The sequence below is a fragment of the Myotis davidii genome, unplaced genomic scaffold, assembly GCF_000327345.1.
Source record: "Myotis davidii unplaced genomic scaffold, ASM32734v1 scaffold855, whole genome shotgun sequence".
Classification (NCBI taxonomy): domain Eukaryota; kingdom Metazoa; phylum Chordata; class Mammalia; order Chiroptera; family Vespertilionidae; genus Myotis; species Myotis davidii.
The window spans coordinates 32386-53633 of NW_006286978.1; the positions used below are offsets into that span (position 1 = coordinate 32386).

A 21248-nucleotide genomic window follows, 5' to 3' on the forward strand; every position below is an offset into this window, starting at 1 on the left:
AGGCAGTAAGAATTGACTTAAGGGTCAGCCAGACAGTGGGATGGGATGGAGGGAGGGAAGAGATGCAGAGAGGAGAGACAGAGATAGTAACAGAAACAGTCACAAATAGAGACAGGCAGGAACAAGGATAGGCAACAGAGAGGACAGAAAGATAGGGTATGGGGGAGTGACAGATAGACAAAGGGGCATTCACTGGGAGAAAGAGACTGTAGACTGACTCAGAAACAAACAGGGGGTAGGCCTGTGCAAGCACCTAGAGGCAAAAAGCAGGCCCAGTCGTAAACAGGAGACACAACTGGCAGATAGGTGGACACAGCCAGATATATCCCCAAACAGAGGTTGGAAACAGGCACACCAGCCCAGAGAGACAAGGAGACACAGGAAGTGAAGGAGGCAGAGGGACACCTGCAGGGACAGATGACAAGAGGCAGAGAAAGTCAGATTCAGGCAGAGGGGCACGCAAGGTAGATGGACAGACCTGGGGACAGCAGTGGAAAAAGTGCAGGGATGGACAGACACAGCCAGGCCACTATAAATTAACCTCAGACAGGCAACCTAGCCGAGAGAGGACCTAGATCTTGGAGGTCCCCAGAGAGAGGCGGGGAAGACATTTGTGGTTGGATAGGAAGGGTGGACACACACTGTCTGCAAACTAGGCACACCCTAAGTCCGGGACCCAGCCCATGCATTGGGTGAGGCCTATCCACACCCTAACCTAGGAGCTCTACTGTCTGTCTGCCCATCTTATATAGGGGTCTGTGCACTCCCATCCAGGCATGTGTCACCAACAGGAAGTCGGACTGGATGGACTTGGGGTCCTGGCCCACCTCTACTGAGCTGCTTAAGGCCTTGGTGGACAAAAGGCCTCTGCCTGGGCCCCTCTACCCACCTGTCCACCCCCCACAGGGAGCACAGAATTCCCGGAAAGGCCAAGAGCTGGCTGGTGTTCAAAGCTAACCTAGATGCCCCCACCCCAAGTGCAATTGGAAGTGGGCAAGGGATGGGGTGTTTACTTCCCCACAGCAGGAGAGAGACTCCCCCGCACTCAGCTCCATGCAGGGGCTCGGAGATAGAGGCAGACTTGCCATCACCCACAGAGATACAAACTTGCAAGCAGACCCACAGTCACACACACAGAATATATGCTGACAAATATGAATATACACAGAGTGCACATGGAGAGCCAGGCCATGGTAGTCACACACTCATGGCCGCACAGAATGACTTAGTCTTACAGACATCATCACCCACAGCCTCTGACAACACCCAGAAAGCAGAGAGTGGCACAGGGATAGGCTCACACCGAACCACTATAGATTCATGGACATCATGGCCCACAGACTCACAGTCACACACAAAATGCACAGACAAATCTGATTTCACAAAACCAACAACATCATACACAGGCCCAGTGTCTCACACACACACTTCCACATTCGGAGAGCCCTCGAGGCCAAAGTCCAGATTCAGGCTGTATAATGATACCTGTGTGCATATGAACTCATGTGTGAACTTCTGACCATATCCAGCTCTGGTGGCAGAGAGAGGTACTCACAGCAGACATGATTGTACAGACGGAGAAGCCACAGCCACAGACTTGCACACAACTGTATTCAAGCAGGTAGCTGCACACACAGCGTATGCACATAACTATTGACATATCAAGTCAGAGAAGAAACACATGGGGAACATAGACAGGCACACAATCAGGAAAGTCAGAATATAGAGTGTACTCTTCCTATTGTTGCAAAAAGGAAATACACCTAAAACTGCATAAAGAAGAAACAAGGGAACCAGATGGTACATATACAGTGGCACCAAAGGAAACATCTGCAGTGCCCTGGCCGGGTAGCTCAGTTGATTAGAGCATTGTCCTGATACTCCAAAGGTGGTGGTTTTGATGTCCAGTCAGGGCACATACAAGAATCAACCAATGAATGCATACCTATAGCCAGCCACTCACCAAGGAGAGACAGAAGCACAGTGGCAGAGAAGGAAGACACACATACATAGGAGACACACACAGAAGAAACAGACTAATCACCCACAAGCATTATAAAGGAGACACATAAACATTCAAGGAGCACACACACACACACACACACACACACACACACACACACAGTCCCATATAGATGAATTTCCCAACTAGACAGTACCAATGCACACAGGTGCTAAAAAAGAAACACACAAATTGGACAGGCAGCCATAGACATAAGATGCAACCGGGTAGACATAATATACAACCAAGTGATACAACCGGGCAAGTTACATAGGAAGACACATGTGGAGCTCACAGATGTATGTTTGTGGCTGAGAACATGTACAAATAGATGAGATGCTTTGGGGGTATTCACACACACACATACACACACACACACACACACACACACACACACACCTCTGTCTATTCTGGCCTATTCTGATGTCTCTCTCCTCTGATACCCCACCCCCTCAGAGCCATTACACATCTGTGCTACAGGCAGGCCTGGGAAAGAGACACCTGACTGACATCAGAGGCCTTGGCCCAGATGGCTAAGGGGGCAGGGGGTGGGAGCTAGGCAGCTGTCTAGGTTTCAAGAAAAGTCTGTAGGGTCCTTCCCAAGGAACTAGGGTACTTTGGACAAAGAAACACATACCCACATCTACCACCTCCCCCCAGAAGCTTCCTACTCTAATCACTTCCCTCCCCTCCCCTCCCCTCCCAGACTCTCCAACATTGCCCAGCACAGGGCCACCAGACACGTAACAAGTGCTCAATAAATGCCGCTTATTAAGTGTCATATTATCATTATTTTATTTCTGCCAAGTGAACTCTTCTAAGAGAGGGACTAACCTTCATCCAGCTCTCTACCCCATATCTCAGCTAAGCCTCAAGGCACTGCAAATAGCAGGTGCTCAACATGTGCTGGTAGTGGGTAAACAAAGGGAAAGGGAAATCTGACTGTGCAGGGAAGCCTGCTTTGGAAGGAACAGATGTCTTTAAACTTGACCTAGGTATTGAAGCTGTGTCAGGGATAAGAATGCTTTATTTGTTCATCACAGTAGGGCCCTTTCTCAGAGTCATTTAAGAGTTTTGTTGTTTCAGGAAAGCAGACCCTCGGGTGACATTTGGAATTCTTATTGAATCTTTTCAAAGATAGTTTGTCAGTCCCTCCAGGCAGACCCCTGCTTTTCATTAAAACAGGTCACTAAGCAGCCTTCAGGGGGAGGGAGCAGCAGAGCCCAACAATTAACAGAGTGAGCTTTCCCAGCTCTGCCACTTTGTAGCAGTGTGGCCAGGAGCAACTGCAAGCCGGCAGTTTCCGTTTCCCCTAGGGCGTGATCATGCCTGGGGCCGTTGGTAAGGTTGAATGAATACTTGTAAATCACTTAGAACAATGCTTGACAACATAGTAATTGCTCAATAACATATTTGTGAAAGGAGTTAATGAAGACTACTCCTGCTGGGAAAGCAGCCTCTCATGGGTTGCATTTAGGATTCTTATCTCCCCTTTCATGCAGGCCCCCCACTGAGCAACTCTTTGGTCCCTCAATTCAGCCCCAGGGCAGCAAGGCGTTTGAGTCAGTTGAATAGCCCCTACACCTGGACCACCCGCATCTTTCCCTTAAGGTGTGAGATGCTCTCCAGTACAGAGCTGGCCTGGCAGCTTCCCCTCCTTGACCTCTTCATGAGGCCGTGGAGAGGACACCTTTATTCTCAGTGGGGTGTCCGGTGGGAGCTGCAGGCCGACACCCTGCTTCGGGAAGAGCCTGGGGAGTTCAGAGCCTGGTTCCTGTCCTCCTATGCCCTGGCCCTGCTGGAAGAAGCAAGTTTCTTTGCAAAAGAAAATTAAACATCCTCTTTGTGAGAGGCAAGAAAACAGGACATAGAAAGCATCCCACAGGGTGAACATGTCTGTATGGGTTCCCAATGCCTGGCAGCCTCTCCTCTCAGTGGAGCAATGGCTGGTGGCTGGAATCCTTGCTTTCTCACAATTGCTTACTTCTGCAGGCAACGTGTTCCCACCACCCCCACAAGACCTTTGAGCTCCCCTTGCAAGCTCTTACTTCCTCCCTGGCTCTCAGAGGCTCCAGGAGGTGTGTCTCCATGTCTCTGTATATGTCTGTCACCTGTCTACACCTCCCAGGGCCCCAGATAATTGCAGAACACACCACTGAGGAAAGAATGAAGAGAAAAGTAACAAAAGGGTGGATTCCGCAAACATGCTCCTTAACACCCACTGTGTGCCAGGCCCTGTTCTAGGTGTTTGGGAGGTAGCAGTGAACAAGAAAGAACAGAAACCCCTGTCCAGTGAAGCTCACAGTTCTAAGGAATGATGTTTCCACTTCAGGGCCTTTGCACTTGGTGTTCCCTGTGCCTGGAGTACTCTTTCTTCAAATATTGGTAGGTCTCAGCCCAAAGTCACCTCCTCAGAGAAGACTTCTCTGAAACATAACGGAAAAAAAACAACTCAATTCCTCACCCTACCTTATTATTCTTCATAGCTTTTATACCACCTGATAGAACATTAGATATTTACATATTTGATAGTATGTTTAGCCCTGGCTTGCTTCTCAGTGGTTAGAGCATGGGTTCGATTCCCAGTCAAGGGCACCTATCTCAGGTTGCAGACCCAATCCAGCCCCTAGTCAGGGCACATGTGGGGGACAACCAATTGATGTGTCTCTCATGTGGACGTTTCTTTCTATCCTCAGGTGAGGATTTTTTTAATGGTATATTTATATTTAGTACAGTTATTTTAGTAAATAAATGTATTAGATACTAGCATATTTATGCTGTACATGTATTTTACATATACACTATACAAAATTCATAAATATATGGTATTGTGTATTTTCTTATATTTACATATAGTAGCATATTTGTACTTATGTTTGATTAATAATATGTAACATATACTAGCAAATATTATGTCACTATATTTCTATATAATCACATACATATTAAATAGCATGTTTATATACCTAATATATATATTTCAGTACAAGCAGTCCTCAAATAACATCCTTTTGTTCAATGTTGTTTTGTTATGCTATTGATGAGGGAAAAGAATTCTGATCGGGGCCATTATGTGGCGTTCACATGTTCTCCCCATGTCTACATGGGTTTTCTCCAGGACTCCAGTGTCCTCACGCATCCCAAAGATATGCAATTGTCCCAAAGTGAATTAGTGTGGGTGTGTATGTGAGTGCATCCTGTAATGGAAGGGCATCCTGTCCAGGGTTCGGTTTTATCTTCCACCCTGAGCTATTGAGATAGGTTCTAACCACTATGACCCTGAACTGGAATAAGTGGGTTAGAAAATAAGTATCTTGTTTTTATTAATCTTTTATTATTATTATTATTAATCTTTCTCAAATGTATGCGTAGCTTACATTTATTTCAATGTTTAATATTACAAGTGTTTGGGATTTTTGTTTTAGAAGTTTGATCTTTATTTTCAGGATTGATACTTTTGCTGTAGAAATTTAATTCTTGTTATATCAATTAGTTTATGGTAAAATTGGTTTTGTTCATTAGATGTCATTTCACTTAAAGTCCCAGTCTCCAAAAACATATTTACAATGTTAAGGGAGGACTTACTATACATCCTCCCCTGTCTCCGTTTCCTCATCTATAAATTGGGGATAATTACAGTAACTTGCTCATATGGTTGTTATAAGGATTAAAATGAGCTCGAGGAAAGGATTTAGCACTGCTCTGGAACCTACTTGTACAGATTACTTGATCAATTTTCAGGAATTTTGTGAACTGGCTGTTAAACACAGCTGCTATTAAAAACAAAATGATATAAACTTACAATTAAATAAATTATGTATTTTTAAAGATGATAAATACTCAAAACTCATCACTTATTTTATTACAGTTTATGATTTCTCTACGCTCTCGGGGTTATTTACCCCCTATTTTAACTGTAAATAAAAATATTACATAATGGTGCACTTCAGTGTTCCGTGACAACATATTTGTTAGGTTAGGTGGCTCAGGAGGCGGCGCAAGAAATAGAGAATCCAGTGAATCAGAAAAGAAAGGAAAGGAAAAGGTTTATTCTGCGTCCCTGAGAGACCCGTCCCCGGGAGACCCACGTACCCCAAGGAGAGGGCACGTGGATTCACGCCAACAGGGAGGGGGGCGCTTTTTTTATACTGCGGTTGGGTGAGGGGCGGGGACATGAGCTGAGGAATTCTCTGCTGCAGGGGATGGGCGGGGGTATGTGGATTAAGGGAGAAGAAGCCGGTATCTGTGTCTGGCACCTTGATCTGTGAGAAATTCCAGGGGGAGTCCATTATCTTGTCACATGTCTGCATGTATCCGATCCTGGGCTCTCTCCGACCTAACAATATTGGTAACTTGAAATCTAGCAAGATGACAGTTGTGTAAACCATGGAAATTGGCAAATGTTTGAAATCAGGGCTTCCTCCCTCTCTCCCCTCAAATAGTTGGTTGTTAACCATTTACCAGCACAGCATTGAGAGCACTTAGAATAGTGCCTGGTACATGGTAAACTGTATAATAAATGCTTCCATTATATTTGCCTTTGCACTGGTGGGGATGTATAGGGGTTTGTGTTTTTTTATATATTTTATTGATTTTTTATAGAGAGGAAGGGAGAGAGATAGAGAGTTAGAAACATCGATGAGAGAGAAACATCGACCAGCTGCCCCCTGCACATCTCCCACGGGGGATGTGCCCGCAACCCAGGTACATGCCCTTGACCGGAATCGAACCTGGGACCTTTCAGTCCGCAGGCCGACGCTCTATCCACTGAGCCAAACCGGTTTCGGCAGGGTTTTTTTTTTGTTGTTTTTTTGTGGGTCAGAGTTAAGAATGTTTGAAGAACACAGAATTACACAAGGCTAGTGTGTAGTTATGCCCTAGGCCTGTAACCTCTTTATGGAAAGGTTTTAAGCCAGTCCTGTCCATTATTCTTGTGCATCTAGATTAACACACCTTTGAAATATCAGAAGTAATACCCTCCAAAGGGGGTATTAACCATCAAGAGAAGACATAATCTTAACTATCCTGTAATCCAATCCCTGCCTTGCTTTCTCCAATTTTCCATGTATGCTTTCTCCTTAATTTCAAATGCATAAAGAAAGCTGCAAAACTGTTATCCTCAGGAACATTTGAGATCTTGCTCCCCCAGCATATGTTGTCAGTTTGGCTCAAATAAACTCTTATAAAATCCTCCACAGGTGGAGACGTTTCTTTTGTGAGTAGGTATTTATTCTTCCCAATAACTCTGTGAAATCGGTAGTACTTATTTCCCCATTTCACAGGTGGAGAAACTGAAGTTCTAAAATGGGCAGGCAGCATCACGTTGAAGAAGTGAAATGCGAAACTGCTGCGGAGCTAGCTAATGCACTTTAACCCACATTCCTTCCTTCCCCGTCTACCTCCCAGCCTAATTTCACTTCGCAGCATTTTGGGAAATGTAGTCCACTCACCGCCCACTGAGAAGGAAGGTGGGGGGATCGATCTTAGCCTTGGGACAAAAGAACAAAGGCAGTTTACACGTCAGCTCGCATGCGCGAGTTCAGCAGCTTTGGTCATGCCCTTTGCATGCTGGGAATCGTAGTTCTCCCGTCCAGCTACGTAGACACAAGGTGACGGGACACGCGCTGTAAGTTCGGGTTGGTCCGGACCTTCCGGGAGCCTCCGCATTCCACGATGACAGGATTGCCCCTCTGCAGTAGCCCGCAGGCGCGCGCGATTGGCATTCAGAGCAACTAAGAACAGAAACTGAAGCGCTACGATTTCTCACCGGTTTGACTCGGGCTGCTGGCGGAACGGACTCTCGTGTCCCGCTCCTCCCCACTTCGAAAGCTACGGTAGGCCCTGGGGCACGGAGGACAGTTAAGGCACGACTGCATCGTCCCGCCAGCGAGGGAAGGAGAGAAGTTCGCCCTCGTCGCTGCAGCTAGTAGTCTGGCCGGCTGACACCCAGGAGGCTGCAGACCCAGGGTTTGTGAGTAGAAGGGGACTACTATCGCGGGATGGGCTGGGGTAGTCATGGGTCCAGAGATAAGCGGATCCGCCTTGAGGGGGATCTGAAGGCCCCAGTAGCACATGGTCTTTGAGTTAATATAGAGGAGGGAACGGTGGTGTGACCATTGGGGCAGGTATGAGTGTACGGAGCTCTGGTGGGGATATGATGGGGGGAATCAATAGGGGCTAATGGTCGACAAGTTCATGGGGGCCAATAGGAGGTGCTAGAGTGAGCAACTAGATTGTTCATTGATTAATGAGGAGGTGCTAGAGTGAGCAACTAGAAGATAATGGAAGGCAAATGGGGATGTGATCCCTAAGGCAGCGGTTCTCAACCTGTGGGTCGCGACCCCTTTGGAGATCCAACGACCCTTTCACAGGGGTCGCCTAAGACCATCGGAAAACACTCTATGATTACATACTGTTTTTGTGATTAATCACTATGCTTTAATTATGTTCAATTTGTAACAATGCAAATACATCCTGCATATCAGATATTTACATGACGCTTCATAACAGTAGCAACATTACAGTTATGAAGTAGCAACAAAAATAATTTTATGGGTGGTGGTCACCACAACATGAGGAACTGTATTAAAGGGTCGTGGCATTAGGAAGGTTAAGAACCACTGCCCTAAGGGATTGATGATTAATGAAGAGTGGTGGGGCATAGTAATTGAAAAGATAATGGTGAGGCTATGCAGGGAATAATAGAGCCCAGGGGGGGTCATGATCAAGGAACTAATGGAAGCAGTGGTCACGAAGAGGAAATGAGAGACGAACAGGTGTTGTAGTCAAAGGCTTTTAATGGGTGATCATGGCATGATCATTGAGGAATTGATGGTAATTGAGCAAAGAAAGGGTAATAGTAAGGTGTTGGGAGGTGATCATCAAGTCATTATTGGGGAGGCAAAATGTGCAGTGAGGGGAGAATGGGAAACTGATCATCTAGGATTAACATGAGTGTGTGGTAATGAAGAATTACAAGCTACCAATGGTGTGATCTATGAGAGATCAATTGGAGGGTTGAATTAATGGGGGCTGATAAATCATAACAATTGAGAGCTTAATGGGAACTAATAGGCCATGATCCCCCAGGCATCAATGGGTGTTGATAACAACGCAGTAATAAAGGAATTACTGGGGACCTAATCATTTCAGGGATTAATAAAGAGTTGGGTAGGGAGAGAGCTATTAAGGAGGTGGGGAGTACAATGATGTAGTATTAATATAAGGGGGATGAAAGCAAGGGATTAATGAGGGGCTAACAGGGCTATATTAATCTAGGGGCAATGAGGACATCTGGGGAGACGTGAGATGTTAATGGGCATAAGGTGGGCAGAGAAGGGTCGATAGTCTCGGGTGTAATATGTGGAGTGTGGGTAACAAGAGTGGAGGTTGACAGGATCAGTAGTGATTCACCTATGAGATAAGTTTGGGTTTTGGGGGATCTGAGTGGTGAGTGGTGGAGCCTAGGTTCAGTCTGGAGTTGTTCAGGCTCTGTGAGGTCAGTGGGATCGGTGACTGGGTTCCAGTCTTCTGATCTGCTGAGTGAGCTATCACATGGGTCAGATGAGCCCGGTGTGGTTTCACTGATCTACAGACACAGGTGGTGGTCCACTCACCCAGTTACTGATACAGGATGGCATCAACTTACTGTTGGCAGGTCCCTGGGCAAACAGTGTGCGAGATGGGACGGACGTCGAAGGACAAGCGGGATGTCTACTACCGCCTGGCCAAGGAAAATGGCTGGCGTGCCCGCAGTGCCTTCAAGCTGCTACAACTCAATGAGGAATTCCAACTCTTCCAAGGTCCCCACCTGGCAGGAGAATCAATGGGGGATGGGGCAGGCACAGGGAACAGACAAATGAACTAGGTCTGCCGAGCGATCTGTGGTGGGTGGGCTAACTTGAAGGGTCTGTGAGGCAGGGGCCAAACAGGAAGGTGTGCAGATACTCAAGAAATCTTGGGGCCCTGGGCAGAAGAGAGATGTGGGAGCTCCCGAGGGGAGAGGGATGAATTTTGCAGGGTCCCGGGTTGGAGCAGTAAGTGCATCTGACACTACACCTTCCTGTGTGCTCAGGTGTGACACGGGCAGTTGACCTGTGTGCAGCCCCGGGCAGCTGGAGCCAGGTGCTGAGCCAGAAGATTGGGTGAGTGTGGAGTCCTAGATGGGGGGTTCCTGGAGGGCAGGCTAGGTGGGGGGCGGGCCAGGAGTGAAAACTGAACTGACATGGGTCGTGTTGTCCACAGGAGCCCACAGGGGTCCGGCCATGTGGTGGCTGTGGACCTTCAAGCTATGGCTCCACTACCAGGTGTGTTACAGATCCAGGGGGACATCACCCAGGTAAGAGCATGGCTGAGGGTGTGGGAGGTGTTTCCTGGGTGAAGATCCTCTCACCTGGGGGCTACAAAAAGTGGAAGAGACAGAGAAACAGACTGAGAGAGACAGAAATAAAGTAACCGAGAGAACCAGAGAGAGTGTGACAGGGAAGCAGAGAAACAGAGCCAGCAGGCTGTCATCCCAGAGAGCTGGCAAAAAAGTATGGGACTGGGTCCTCAGAGACAGAGTATGGTCTTAGACAGGCAAAGCATGAGCATTTGTCTGACTCTGGGCCTGTGGGCCAGGGCCATGGACAGGTGGGGTCAGATGGCCACAGCGTGCGGGGACCTTGGGGCTACTCATCCGCCCTCTCTTTCATAGCTGTCCACTGCCAAGGAGATCATCCGGCACTTTGAGGGCTGCCCCGCGGACCTAGTGGTGTGTGACGGGGCTCCCGATGGTAAACAAGGGTTGGGAGACCAGGTGGGGCGGGGGGGCCATGTGTGTCTTTCTGTATTTCCCATTTTGTTGGCTTCTTTCACCAAGTCAACTCCCTGCCTCTCTCCTCCTCTGTCAGCTGTTTCCTACATCTGGCAACTTCTCCCTACCCAGCTGCCTGCTCTCTGCCTCCATCTTCTCCCTCCTCACACTCTACCACTTCAGTTTTGTCTGTTGTCCACAGTTCCCTCCTTTCATATCTTGTCTCTCTTCTCTCTGCAGCTCTCCAATCTACCTTCCTGCCCATTCATTTTTGTCATTCAGTCAATCATCCATTCGACACACTTACTGAGCATCTATTGTGTGTTGGGCACTGTTCTCTACATGTTGGGAAAACATTTGTGAATAAAAGTGCACTAATCTCTGACCTCATAGAACTGGTGTTCTAGTGGGAACAGATAGAAAAGAAACATGATTGAGCTCTGTGGCATATCAAAAGGTGATAGGCACCATGGGGAAATCAGTGAAAAGGGGGAGGGGGAGTACCTATTGGAATATTAAATAAAGTGGATAGGGAAGGTTTCACTGAAGTTATGGCAAAGACCTAAAGGTGAGAGAGTGGGCCAGAGGCATGCCTGGAGAAAGAACAATCCAGGCAAAAGGACCAAGCTGTACAAAGGCCCTAGGGTGGGAGGGTGCTTGGTGTGTGTGAACACCAGTGTGCTTGGATCAGAGTGAGGAGAGTGGTATGAGGTGAGGTCATGAGGTGACAAGAGGACAGATCCTTGTGTGGATCCTTAGGGGCCACAGTAAGAACTTTGACTTTTTCACTGAGATGAGAACTCAGAGAAAACCATGAGAGGGTTATGAGCAGCGGAGGGCCATGCCTGACTCTGGGTTGTGACAGGATCCCTCTGGCTGCTGTGAGCAGTGTGAGGGGCGAGGATGTAAGCCGAGGGGCCTGGGGAGGAGGAGGCCATTGCAGTAGTCCAGGTGAGTGATGACAGCAGTGATGAGAAGAGGGTCAGTTCAGGAGATCTTTTGAAAGTAGGGCCAACAGGATTTACAAATGGCTTGAATATGGGTGTGAGGAGAGAATGGAGCTTGTCAAAGGTAACTAAGGTTTTTGGTCTGAACAACTGGCAGGATCAGATGAGACAGGGAAGATGGTGAGAGGAAGAGATTTGGGTAGGAAGGGCAAGAGTTTGGTTTTGGACAGCTCAAGTCTGAGATGTCAACTCTGATCTCAGTCTGGCATTTAAGAATCTGAACTGAAAAAAAAAAGAATCTGAACTGGAGGTTAAAAAATGATGATAAAAATGCCAATAAGGTTGTTTTGAGAATTAAAATGAGCTCCTAGGGGTTAGGAGCTCAGAATGTGCATCTAGTTGAAAAATATTAATTTGCATGCAGAACCTTAGCAATAAGAGAGCCTGGGAAATGTTTTTAGCCTTCTAACCTCTCTGGGACAAAAAGATAGCTAGAACTGGATGCCCCCTGCCCCTAATGTCGTTCCTCTTGCCGCAGTAACTGGCCTCCATGATGTTGATGAGTATATGCAGGCCCAGCTTCTCCTAGCCGTGAGTAACCCTGGCTGCCCTTGCCTCAGTTTGGCCCCCTCCTGGCTATCTCTACCTCAGCCTTAGCTATCTGTCCTGTCCACAGGCTCTGAACATTGCTACACATGTCTTGAAGCCAGGGGGCTGCTTTGTAGCCAAGGTAAGCCTTGGGAAACCTAGTGGGGGACAGAGATGGGTCCCTGAGGGTCGCCCTCATGTTTCCATCTCTGCCTCTCCACCCTGCAGATCTTCCGAGGCCGGGATGTGACACTGCTCTACAGTCAGCTGCGTGTCTTCTTTTCCAACGTGCTCTGTGCCAAGCCTAGGAGCAGCCGGAACTCCAGCATCGGTCAGTGGGGCGGAAGGGCTGAGCAGTCAATGCCACCTCAGGGACATGTCCTGCCCCGAGGTGGAGATGACAGTCGCTCCTCACTCTACTTTTCACCCACAGAGGCCTTCGCTGTCTGTCAGGGTTATGACCCCCCTGAGGGCTTCCTGCCAGACCTGACCAAACCCCTGCTGGACCACTCTTACGGTGAGAGCCAGAGCCTTGTGCTAGTCCCTGGGGAGACTGCCCCCTTTGGAATTTATGTCTCAGGAGGACTCTCAGCCTCACCCCCTGGAAGAGACTCTGTTCCTAATGGAAATTCTGTCCCTAGAGCAGTGATGGCGAACCTATGACACGCGTGTCAGAGGCGACACGTGAACTCATTTTTTTGGTTGATTTTTCTTTGTTAAATGGCATTTAAATATATAAAATAAATATCAAAAATATAAATCTTTGTTTTGCTATGTTGTAAATATCAAAAAATGTCTATATGTGACATGGCACCAGAGTTAAGTTAGGGTTTTTCAAAATGCTGCCACGCCGAGCTCAAAAGGTTTGCCATCACTGGCCTAGAGACTCAGCCCCACCCTCTGGTGGAAATCCCCACCACCACCACCACCACCATATGGATATTATATCCCAGAAGGATCTTCAGCCCAGTCCTCTAGTGATAACTGGGAATAACTACTCTTGGACCTGGTGAAATTCTATCCCAGGAAGATCTGAGCTCTGCCCGAGTTGAGACACCCACCTAAGGAGATTATAGCCTAGGAAGATTCAGTCACATCCCCATGTGGAAACCCTATGAGGTTCCACATGGAATTTTGCCCCATGAGGTTCTTACGCCTGGCTATTTTTTTAGAGAGGCAGGGAGAGGGATACAGAGATAGAAACATCGATGAGAGAGAAATATCGATTGGCTGCCTCCTGCTCGCCGCCTACTGGGGACTGTGCCTGCAACCCAGGCATGTGCCCTGACCAGGAATCGAACCATGACCTCCTGGTTCATGGTTGATGCTCAACCACTGAGCCACACCAGCTGGGCTCACCTGGCTCTTTGTGGGAAAGGGCACAGAGCCTACTCATGTAGCAAGCATGATTGAGTGAGACAAGGTTCAGGCTGTATATGATAGAAAGGCAGATAGACATAAAAGTGCAGTGTGAAAAAAAGCAGTGGGGCTGATATTTTAGAGAGGTGATCATGGAGGGCCTCCCTGAGAAAGTGATCTGAACCAAATAAAGGATTTCCGGTGGAGGAGGGTGAGAGTAGCTGGTGGATAAATGGGGGGGCCTCGGTACCCATGCTGCAGCCCAATTCATAACTGATCCCAGGCATCCCAGCCTTGTCCTTGTCCTGTCTTATTTCTCCCTGCTTGTCAGATCCAGATCTCAACCAATTAGATGGACCCACCCGCATCATTGTTCCATTTGTGGCCTGTGGGGACCTGAGCTCCTATGATTCGGACCGCAGTTACCCACTGGACGTGAGTGCCCAACTGACAGTAGGCAGATAGAGTGGGGGTGCTCTCCTAGATTCCCAGATCCTCACCATCTTCCCGCTATGTGTCCTTGCAGCTGGAGGATGGCTTGGAGTACAAGTACACGCCGCCCACGCAGCCCCCCATCTCGCCGCCATACCAGGAAGCCTGCACGTTGAAGAAGAAGGGGCGGCTGGCCAAGGAGATCCGCTCCCAGGACTGCCCCATCAACACAGTGAACACATTGCCCCAGCCCCTGGCTGCCCCACAGCGCCACACCCTGATGGCCTCTGAGGTCTGAAAACATGGCCCAGGGCACTGCTGTGCCATTTCTCTGTGTCCATAGTGACCCTTCCCAGTACTCCTCTTTCTGCCCTCAAATCATGTGGCTTCTGGGGTCAAAATTCTCTTCCCTGCTTCCCAATAGCTGTAAAATTCAATGGGTAAAACCAACTATAATGAATGGAAAAGCTTAGCCAAACATCTGAGACTCTTTTCTTTTTCTTGAGTAGGTGGAAGACAGCGGAATGAATTGTTCAGCTTAACACATCAAGGTAAATCTGCCTTTTTATCTAAGAGTTTGAGTAAAGGAAACCTTTAAGAAAAAGATCAGTAAAATTTCACCTTTGAAAATTTTTACATCAACTGATAAGATTTCATTCAGCAAACCTTTACTAAGCATCTGAAATTGTATGTCAGGAACTGCTTTAAGCATTTTACATATTACATATTGAGGCATTCGGTAAACATTAAACCTGTACTGTGTGCTGGGCATTGTTCTAGGTTTGGAGGTAGAGTGGGGAAAACAGGGAAATACCATCGCCCTGGTAGAGATTCTAGATTGGGGAAGAGGTAATAAATAAAATGGTCTGAATACAGGAGTTGCCCTCCACACACACACACACACACACACACACACACACACACACACACACTACACACTTATAGCTTGCATTTCACTATGTATTTATATAGTCTGCATTGTAATATAATGTGTTTTATATAGATGTATCTATAATAATAAAAGCGTAATATGCTAATTAGCCCAGACGTCCTTCCAGATGAAGCCGGGCTGCAAGGGAAGCCCAAGTCCGGGGTGCCTGCCAGCAGCCAGAGGGAAGCCTGGGTCCCGGTGCCGGAGGGAAGCCTGGGACCCAGGTGCCAGAGGGAAGCCGGTGCCAGCAGCCGGGAGAAAGAAGGCTTACTCTTGCACGAATTTCGTGCTTCAGGCCTCTAGTATTTTATATATAATGTGTAAAAGTAATATTGGCCCGGTCGATGTTGCTCAGTGGTTGAACATTGGTCCCTGAACCAGGAGGTCACAATTAGATTCCCAGTCAGAGCACATGCCCAGATTTTGGGCTACATCCCCAGTAGGGGGCATGCAGGAGGAAGCCGATCAATGAGTCTCTCCCATCATTGATGTTTCTATCTCTCCCTCTCCCTTCCTCTCTGAAATCAATTATATATATATAATGATATGAAAAAAGTTAAAATAAATCAGGGTAAATAGAATCAGGAATTCTGGGGGTGGCAGTGTGCACTTTCTAAAAGTGTTGGTATGGAAGGCCTCACTGAGGTAACGTTTGAGCGGAGACCTGAGGGAGATGAGGGATGGAATCCATGTATCTATCTAGGGAGAGCATTCCAGGGAGAGGAAATAGCAAATGCAATGGCCCTGAGGCGGAACTGTGCCTGGTGTGCAAGGGAGCAGTGAGGGGCCAGTTTACCTGTAACAAAGTGGGCCAAACCTGTCAGTGCCAGAGCTTCTCATCCTGAGGCCCTCAAATTCAGGGACATCCCTTTCTGACAATGGCTTATAAATAAGTACTAAAATTTCCTAGCTGGCACTATTTGTAGTACCCCCGGACTAGAAACAGTGCAAACATCCATCAACTGAAGAATGGGTCGTTAGCCCGGCTGGGTGTGGCTCAGCAATTGAGCATCAACCCAGGAACCAAAAGGTCACTGGTTTGATTCCCAGTCAAGGCATATGCCTGAGTTGCAGGCTCCATCCCCAGTAGGGGCCATGCAGAAGGCAGCCAATCAATGATTCTCTCTCATCACTGATATTTCTCTCTCTCTCTGAAATCAATTAAAATAAAAAGAATGGTTTATTAAATCATGGTTTATTCGTGGCAGAGCAATATCGGTAATGAGAATGAACATCCTACAATTATATGAAATAAGACCCTACTATTACTCATTAAACGGAACATATATATGTTTTATGCATTTTTCTGTATGTCACTGTTTATAATAAAAGTAGGGAGTAGCCCTAGCTGGTTTGGCTCAGTGGATAGAGCATCAGCCTGAAGACTAAAGAGTCCCAGGTTCGATTCCCATCAAGGGCACATGCCTGGGTTGTGGGCCAGTAGGGGGAATGCAAGAGGCAGCCAGTCAATGATTCTCTCTCATTGATGTTTCTGTCTCTCCCTCTCCCTTCCTCTCTGAAATCAATAAAAACATATTTTAAAAAATAAAATAATAATAAAATAAAAGTAGGGAGGAAACTTCACAAAAAAATGTTAGTAGTCAGGTAAACATGATTAAGTAGAAGAAAGTGGGCAAATGCATATTTTGTTTAAAACTTTTTCTTTAACCTTTTAATAGCTGGCAACTTGGAAGCTGTTTGCTGTCAGGAGAACCAGAACTTGTGTTCATGAACTTGTTTTTCAAATATCTCGTCACTGGGTCCTGAACACAAGCTTCGAGTGGGAACCTGCAATGACCACCATGAACACAGCCAGGAAAGAAACATCATGGAAAGTTCGTTTGAACCACAGAAGGGGTTCTTGACTGAAATCTTGCCTCTTCTCTGAATCTTCCCAGCGGTATCAATGAATATGATGGAGGAAAATAGTACATCTTTATTTTCACTAATATAACTAAAATTTAGCTTTATTCCCAAATATTAATTTCTAGCAGTAAATCATGGTTATAAAAGCAGTGCCTGCAACTTTCCTGACAAACCAAATCAAATCAGTTCATTTTTATAGTAGGGTTTACGGGCATCATGAAATATTGTTCATGTTCATCACTAATTGGAATCATGGGATATCTTATAATTTGATTTACTAATAAAAATGCCATATATTATTACATCCCAGTGTTGTTTCATTTTAATATAGATGGCAGCCCTGGCCGGTGTGGTACAGTGATTAGCATTGACCCGAGCACCACAGGGGCATATATCTGAGTTGTAGGTTCACTCCCTGCCCCCAGTTGGGGTGCGTGTGGGAGGCAGCCAGTTGATGTTTCTCTCTTACATTGATATTTCTCCCACTCTGAAAAGCAATGGGAAAAATATCCTCAGGTGAGGACAAAAAAAAATTAATATGGATGGTCATAATTTTTCCAGTTTCATTGAGATATAATTGACATGAATTTAAAGTGTGCAACATCACATATAAGCATAATCAATGGACACAGACAATGGTTTGGGGGGAGGTGGGGGGTGTGCAGGAGGCAGCTGATCGATGTATCTAGCTCTCTATCCCTCTCTCTCCCTTCCTCTCTGAAATCAATAAATATATATTTTTTTAAAGAAAAAAAATAAAGTGTGCAACATAATGATTTGATATGTATGCATATTGTGAAATGTTCGCCACATAGTTTATTGTGAAATGTCACCTCACATAGTTAATTTTTTTTCCCTCTGATGGGTATTTTTAAGATCTCTCTTGGCAACTTTCAAATGCACAATACCGTATTGTTTTTTTATTGTTTTTATTTCAAAGGAAGGGAGATGGATAGAGAGATAGAAACATCAATGATGAGAGAGAATTATGGATTGGCTGCCTCCTGCACACCCCCACACTGGGGATCAAGCTGACAACCGAGGCAAGTGCCCTGACCAGGAATTGAACCGTGACCTCCTGGTTCATGGGCCAACGCTCAACCTCTGAGCCACACTGGCCGGGCCACAGTACCATATTATTAACTATAGTCACCATGCTATACATTACATCCACATGACTTATTTATAACTGGAAGTTTGTACCTTTTAACCATTCACCCATGTCTCTTACCCCACCCCTACCTCTGGCAACCACCAATCTGGCCTCTGTTTCTCTGAGTTCATTTTTTTAAATATATTTTATTGATTTTTACAGAGAGGAAGAGAGAGGGATAGAGAGTTAGAAACATCTATCAGCTGCCTCCTGCACACTCCCTACTGGGGATGTGCCCGCAACCCAGGTACATGCCCTTGACCGGAATCGAACCTGGGACCCTTGAGTCTGCAGGCCGACGCTCTATCCACTGAGCCAAACCAGTTAGGGCTGAGTTCATTTTTTAAAGATTCCACATATAAATGAAATCATCTGGTTTTGGTCTTTGTCTGACTTAGCTCCCTAATCCTAACCCTCAAGGTCCATCCATATTGTCACAATGGCAGGATTTCATTTTTTTAATGGCTGGATGTTCTAGCAATCAGTTCTTAGGAGTGAAATTGGCATACATGCAGCTTTAATATCTCATTGTATTCATACACTACATTTTCTGTATTAATCCATCCGTCAACAGACACATAGGTTGTTTCCATATCTTGTCTGTTTTGAATAATGCTGCTGTGAACATAGGGGTGCAGATATCTCTTTGAGATAGTGTTTTCATCTCCTTTAGATAAATACAAGAAGTGGGATTCCTGGATCATATGGTAGTTCTATTTAACTTTTTGAGGAACCCCTGTACTATTCAATTGGTTCCATAGCAATCTTTTGTATCTGAGTGTGTTTTTGCATGTGCATGCTGTGTGTGTGTGTGTGTGTGTGTGTGTGTGTGAATTCTCACCCGAGAATATTTTTTCCATTTTTTTTATTGCTTAAAGTATTACAAAGGGTATTACATATGTGTCCATTTTTCCCCCCCGCCCTAGACAGTCCCCTAGCCTCCCCTATCCCCCAGTGTCTTATGTCCATTGGTTATGCTTATATGCATGCATACAAGTCCTTCGGTTGATCTCTTACGCCCCTACCTCCTGCCCCCCAACCCTCCCCGGCCTTCCCGCTGCAGTTTGACAATCTGAGGCAGCTCTGCCTCTGTATCTATTATTGTTCAAAAGTTTATAATGGTCTCTATTATCCATGAATGAGTGAGATCATGTGGTATTTTTCCTTGGTTTTTAGAGAGAGTGGAAAGAAGACAGGGAGGGGGAGAGAGGGAGAGAGACACATTGATTCGTTGCTTCCTGCACATGCCCCAACCAAGACCAGGAATCAAACCTGCAACCCATTGGTGAGCGGGTGGACACTCTAACCACTGATCACACTGGCCAGGGCTGCATGTGTATGCTTTTTAAAATATTCTTTTAATAGGTCCACAGATCAGACCTGTAGAGTATTATGCTAAGCAAAATAAGCCAGTGAGAGAAAGTATCACATGATCTCACTCATATGTGTAATCTAATGAACAAAATAGATCCAGAGACATGGAAGCACGGAACAGAATGTGGAATCTCAGAGGGAAGGCAGGGGAGGGTGGGTAGGTAGGAAGAGATCAACCAAAGACCTTGTATGCATATATGCATGACCCATGGACACAGACAATAGGGTGGTGAAGGCCTGGGGCAAGAAGGGGGGCTAGAAGGGGTCAATGGGGGGAAAAGGGAACATATGTAGTACTTTCAACAATAGAGATTTAATTTTTTAAAAAAGAGGTCCACAGATTTAATTAGATGTCAAAGGGTTCCACAGAACAATTTTTATGTTATATCTCTTCTCTCAAGGAAATGTCAGATAGCCTGTCTTGACTGCAGTCTTCAATTTCTATAGTTTAGCAAACAGGAGCTGACAAACTCATCAGCTACCCAGACAGAACTGGTTTCTGCAACTCACTTCCATATCTTTTTTTTAAAATATAGTTCATTGATTTCAGAGAGGAAGGGAAAGGGAGAGAGAATAGAAACATCAATGATGAGCCCTGGCTGGTTTGGCTCAGTGGATAGAGTTTCTGATTGTGGACTGAAGGGTCCCTGGTTCGATTCTGATCAAGGGCACATGCCGGGTTGCGGGCTCAAACCCCAGTAGGGGGCGTGCAGGAGGCAGCCGATCAATGATTCTTTCTCATCATTGATGTTTCTATCTCTCTCCTGCCAGGGTGCAGCCCCAGTGGTCCAGGGGTTCCCAAAGGTGTGGACAGAGTCCACGAAGAATGAAGGACATGGAGACAGCGTTCAGATGATCAGCATAGCCAGGTTCTCTCTCTTTATTCTAGGTGTCTCCTTGGATCTTCCCTGTGCCTGGCTGAGGCCACAGAGAGAGATCCAGAGGCAAGCTGAGCCTTTATTTTATAGTCAGATGTAAACAAGCAAGTGGTTACTATAGTTACACTGTTCTTGTGAGTTTCACTTGTTTTGACCATAGTTACACTGTTCTTGTGAATTTCACTTGTTTTGGCCACTTCCTGCACCTCCCTCAGCCCATTAGCTTCCCAGATGAGATCTAGGGAGCATTATAAGGTCAAGCCTAATTATGCTAAGAGGACTGTGCCCTCTAAATTGGGACTTGTTTGTGACTTTGCCAACAGGTCAGTAGGAGGCTTAACCCTATAGCTGCTCCCACACGCTCCCTTTCCCTTCCTCTCTGAAATCAATAAAAATATATTTAAGAAAGAAAAAAAAGAAAGATAATTGATGAGAGAGAATCATTGATCAGTTGCCTCATGCATGCCCCCTACTGGGTACTGAGCCCACAACTCGGGCATGTGCCCTGACCAGGAATTGAACCATAACCTCCTGGTTCATAGATCAACACTCAATCACTGAGGCATGCCAGCCCAGGCTCACTTCCATATCTTTTGAAACTCGCTTCTGCCCAGCCAGTGTAGCTCAGCAGTTGAGCATCCACCCAGGTACCAAGAGGCCACCAGTTCGATTCCTGGTCAAGGCACATGCCGGAGTTGTGGGAGGGAGCTGATCGATGATTCTCTCTCATTGATGTTTCTCTCTCTCCCTCTCCCTTCCTTTCTCTCTAAAAAAATCAATAAAAACATTTTTTAAAAGAAACTCACCTTCTTTGTCCACATCACAGTCCAGTGACCTCAGGATTCCCTACATCCCTACATCTCTGTGACCCTAATTGTTTCTGCACCTGACTGTGTGACCCTAGGAGTGTCCATACCAAGTCTC

General features: G+C 46.3%; 1 protein-coding gene across 3 annotated transcripts; it reads left to right on the forward strand.

Annotated features, from left to right (window-relative positions):
• Window positions 1–7554: 7554 nt before the first annotated feature.
• Window positions 7555–17225, forward strand: FTSJ1 (FtsJ RNA methyltransferase homolog 1 (E. coli)). 3 transcript variants are annotated; one of them, XM_006758857.2, is made up of 13 exons: window positions 7555–7973; window positions 9660–9804; window positions 10077–10146; window positions 10247–10340; window positions 10698–10776; window positions 12282–12334; window positions 12420–12473; window positions 12560–12662; window positions 12765–12848; window positions 14028–14125; window positions 14217–14414; window positions 14632–14673; window positions 16733–17225. In XM_006758857.2, the coding sequence occupies exons 2-12, from the start codon at window positions 9684–9686 to the stop codon at window positions 14662–14664; spliced, it is 987 nt and encodes a 328-aa protein (XP_006758920.1). In that variant the 5' UTR covers window positions 7555–7973; window positions 9660–9683; the 3' UTR covers window positions 14665–14673; window positions 16733–17225. The 3 variants fall into 3 exon arrangements, with proteins under 3 accessions (XP_006758920.1, XP_006758918.1, XP_006758919.1); XM_006758855.2 differs by having other exon boundaries at window positions 7561–7973; window positions 14022–14125; XM_006758856.2 differs by having other exon boundaries at window positions 7561–7969; window positions 14022–14125.
• The last annotated feature ends 4023 nt before the right edge of the window (window positions 17226–21248 follow it).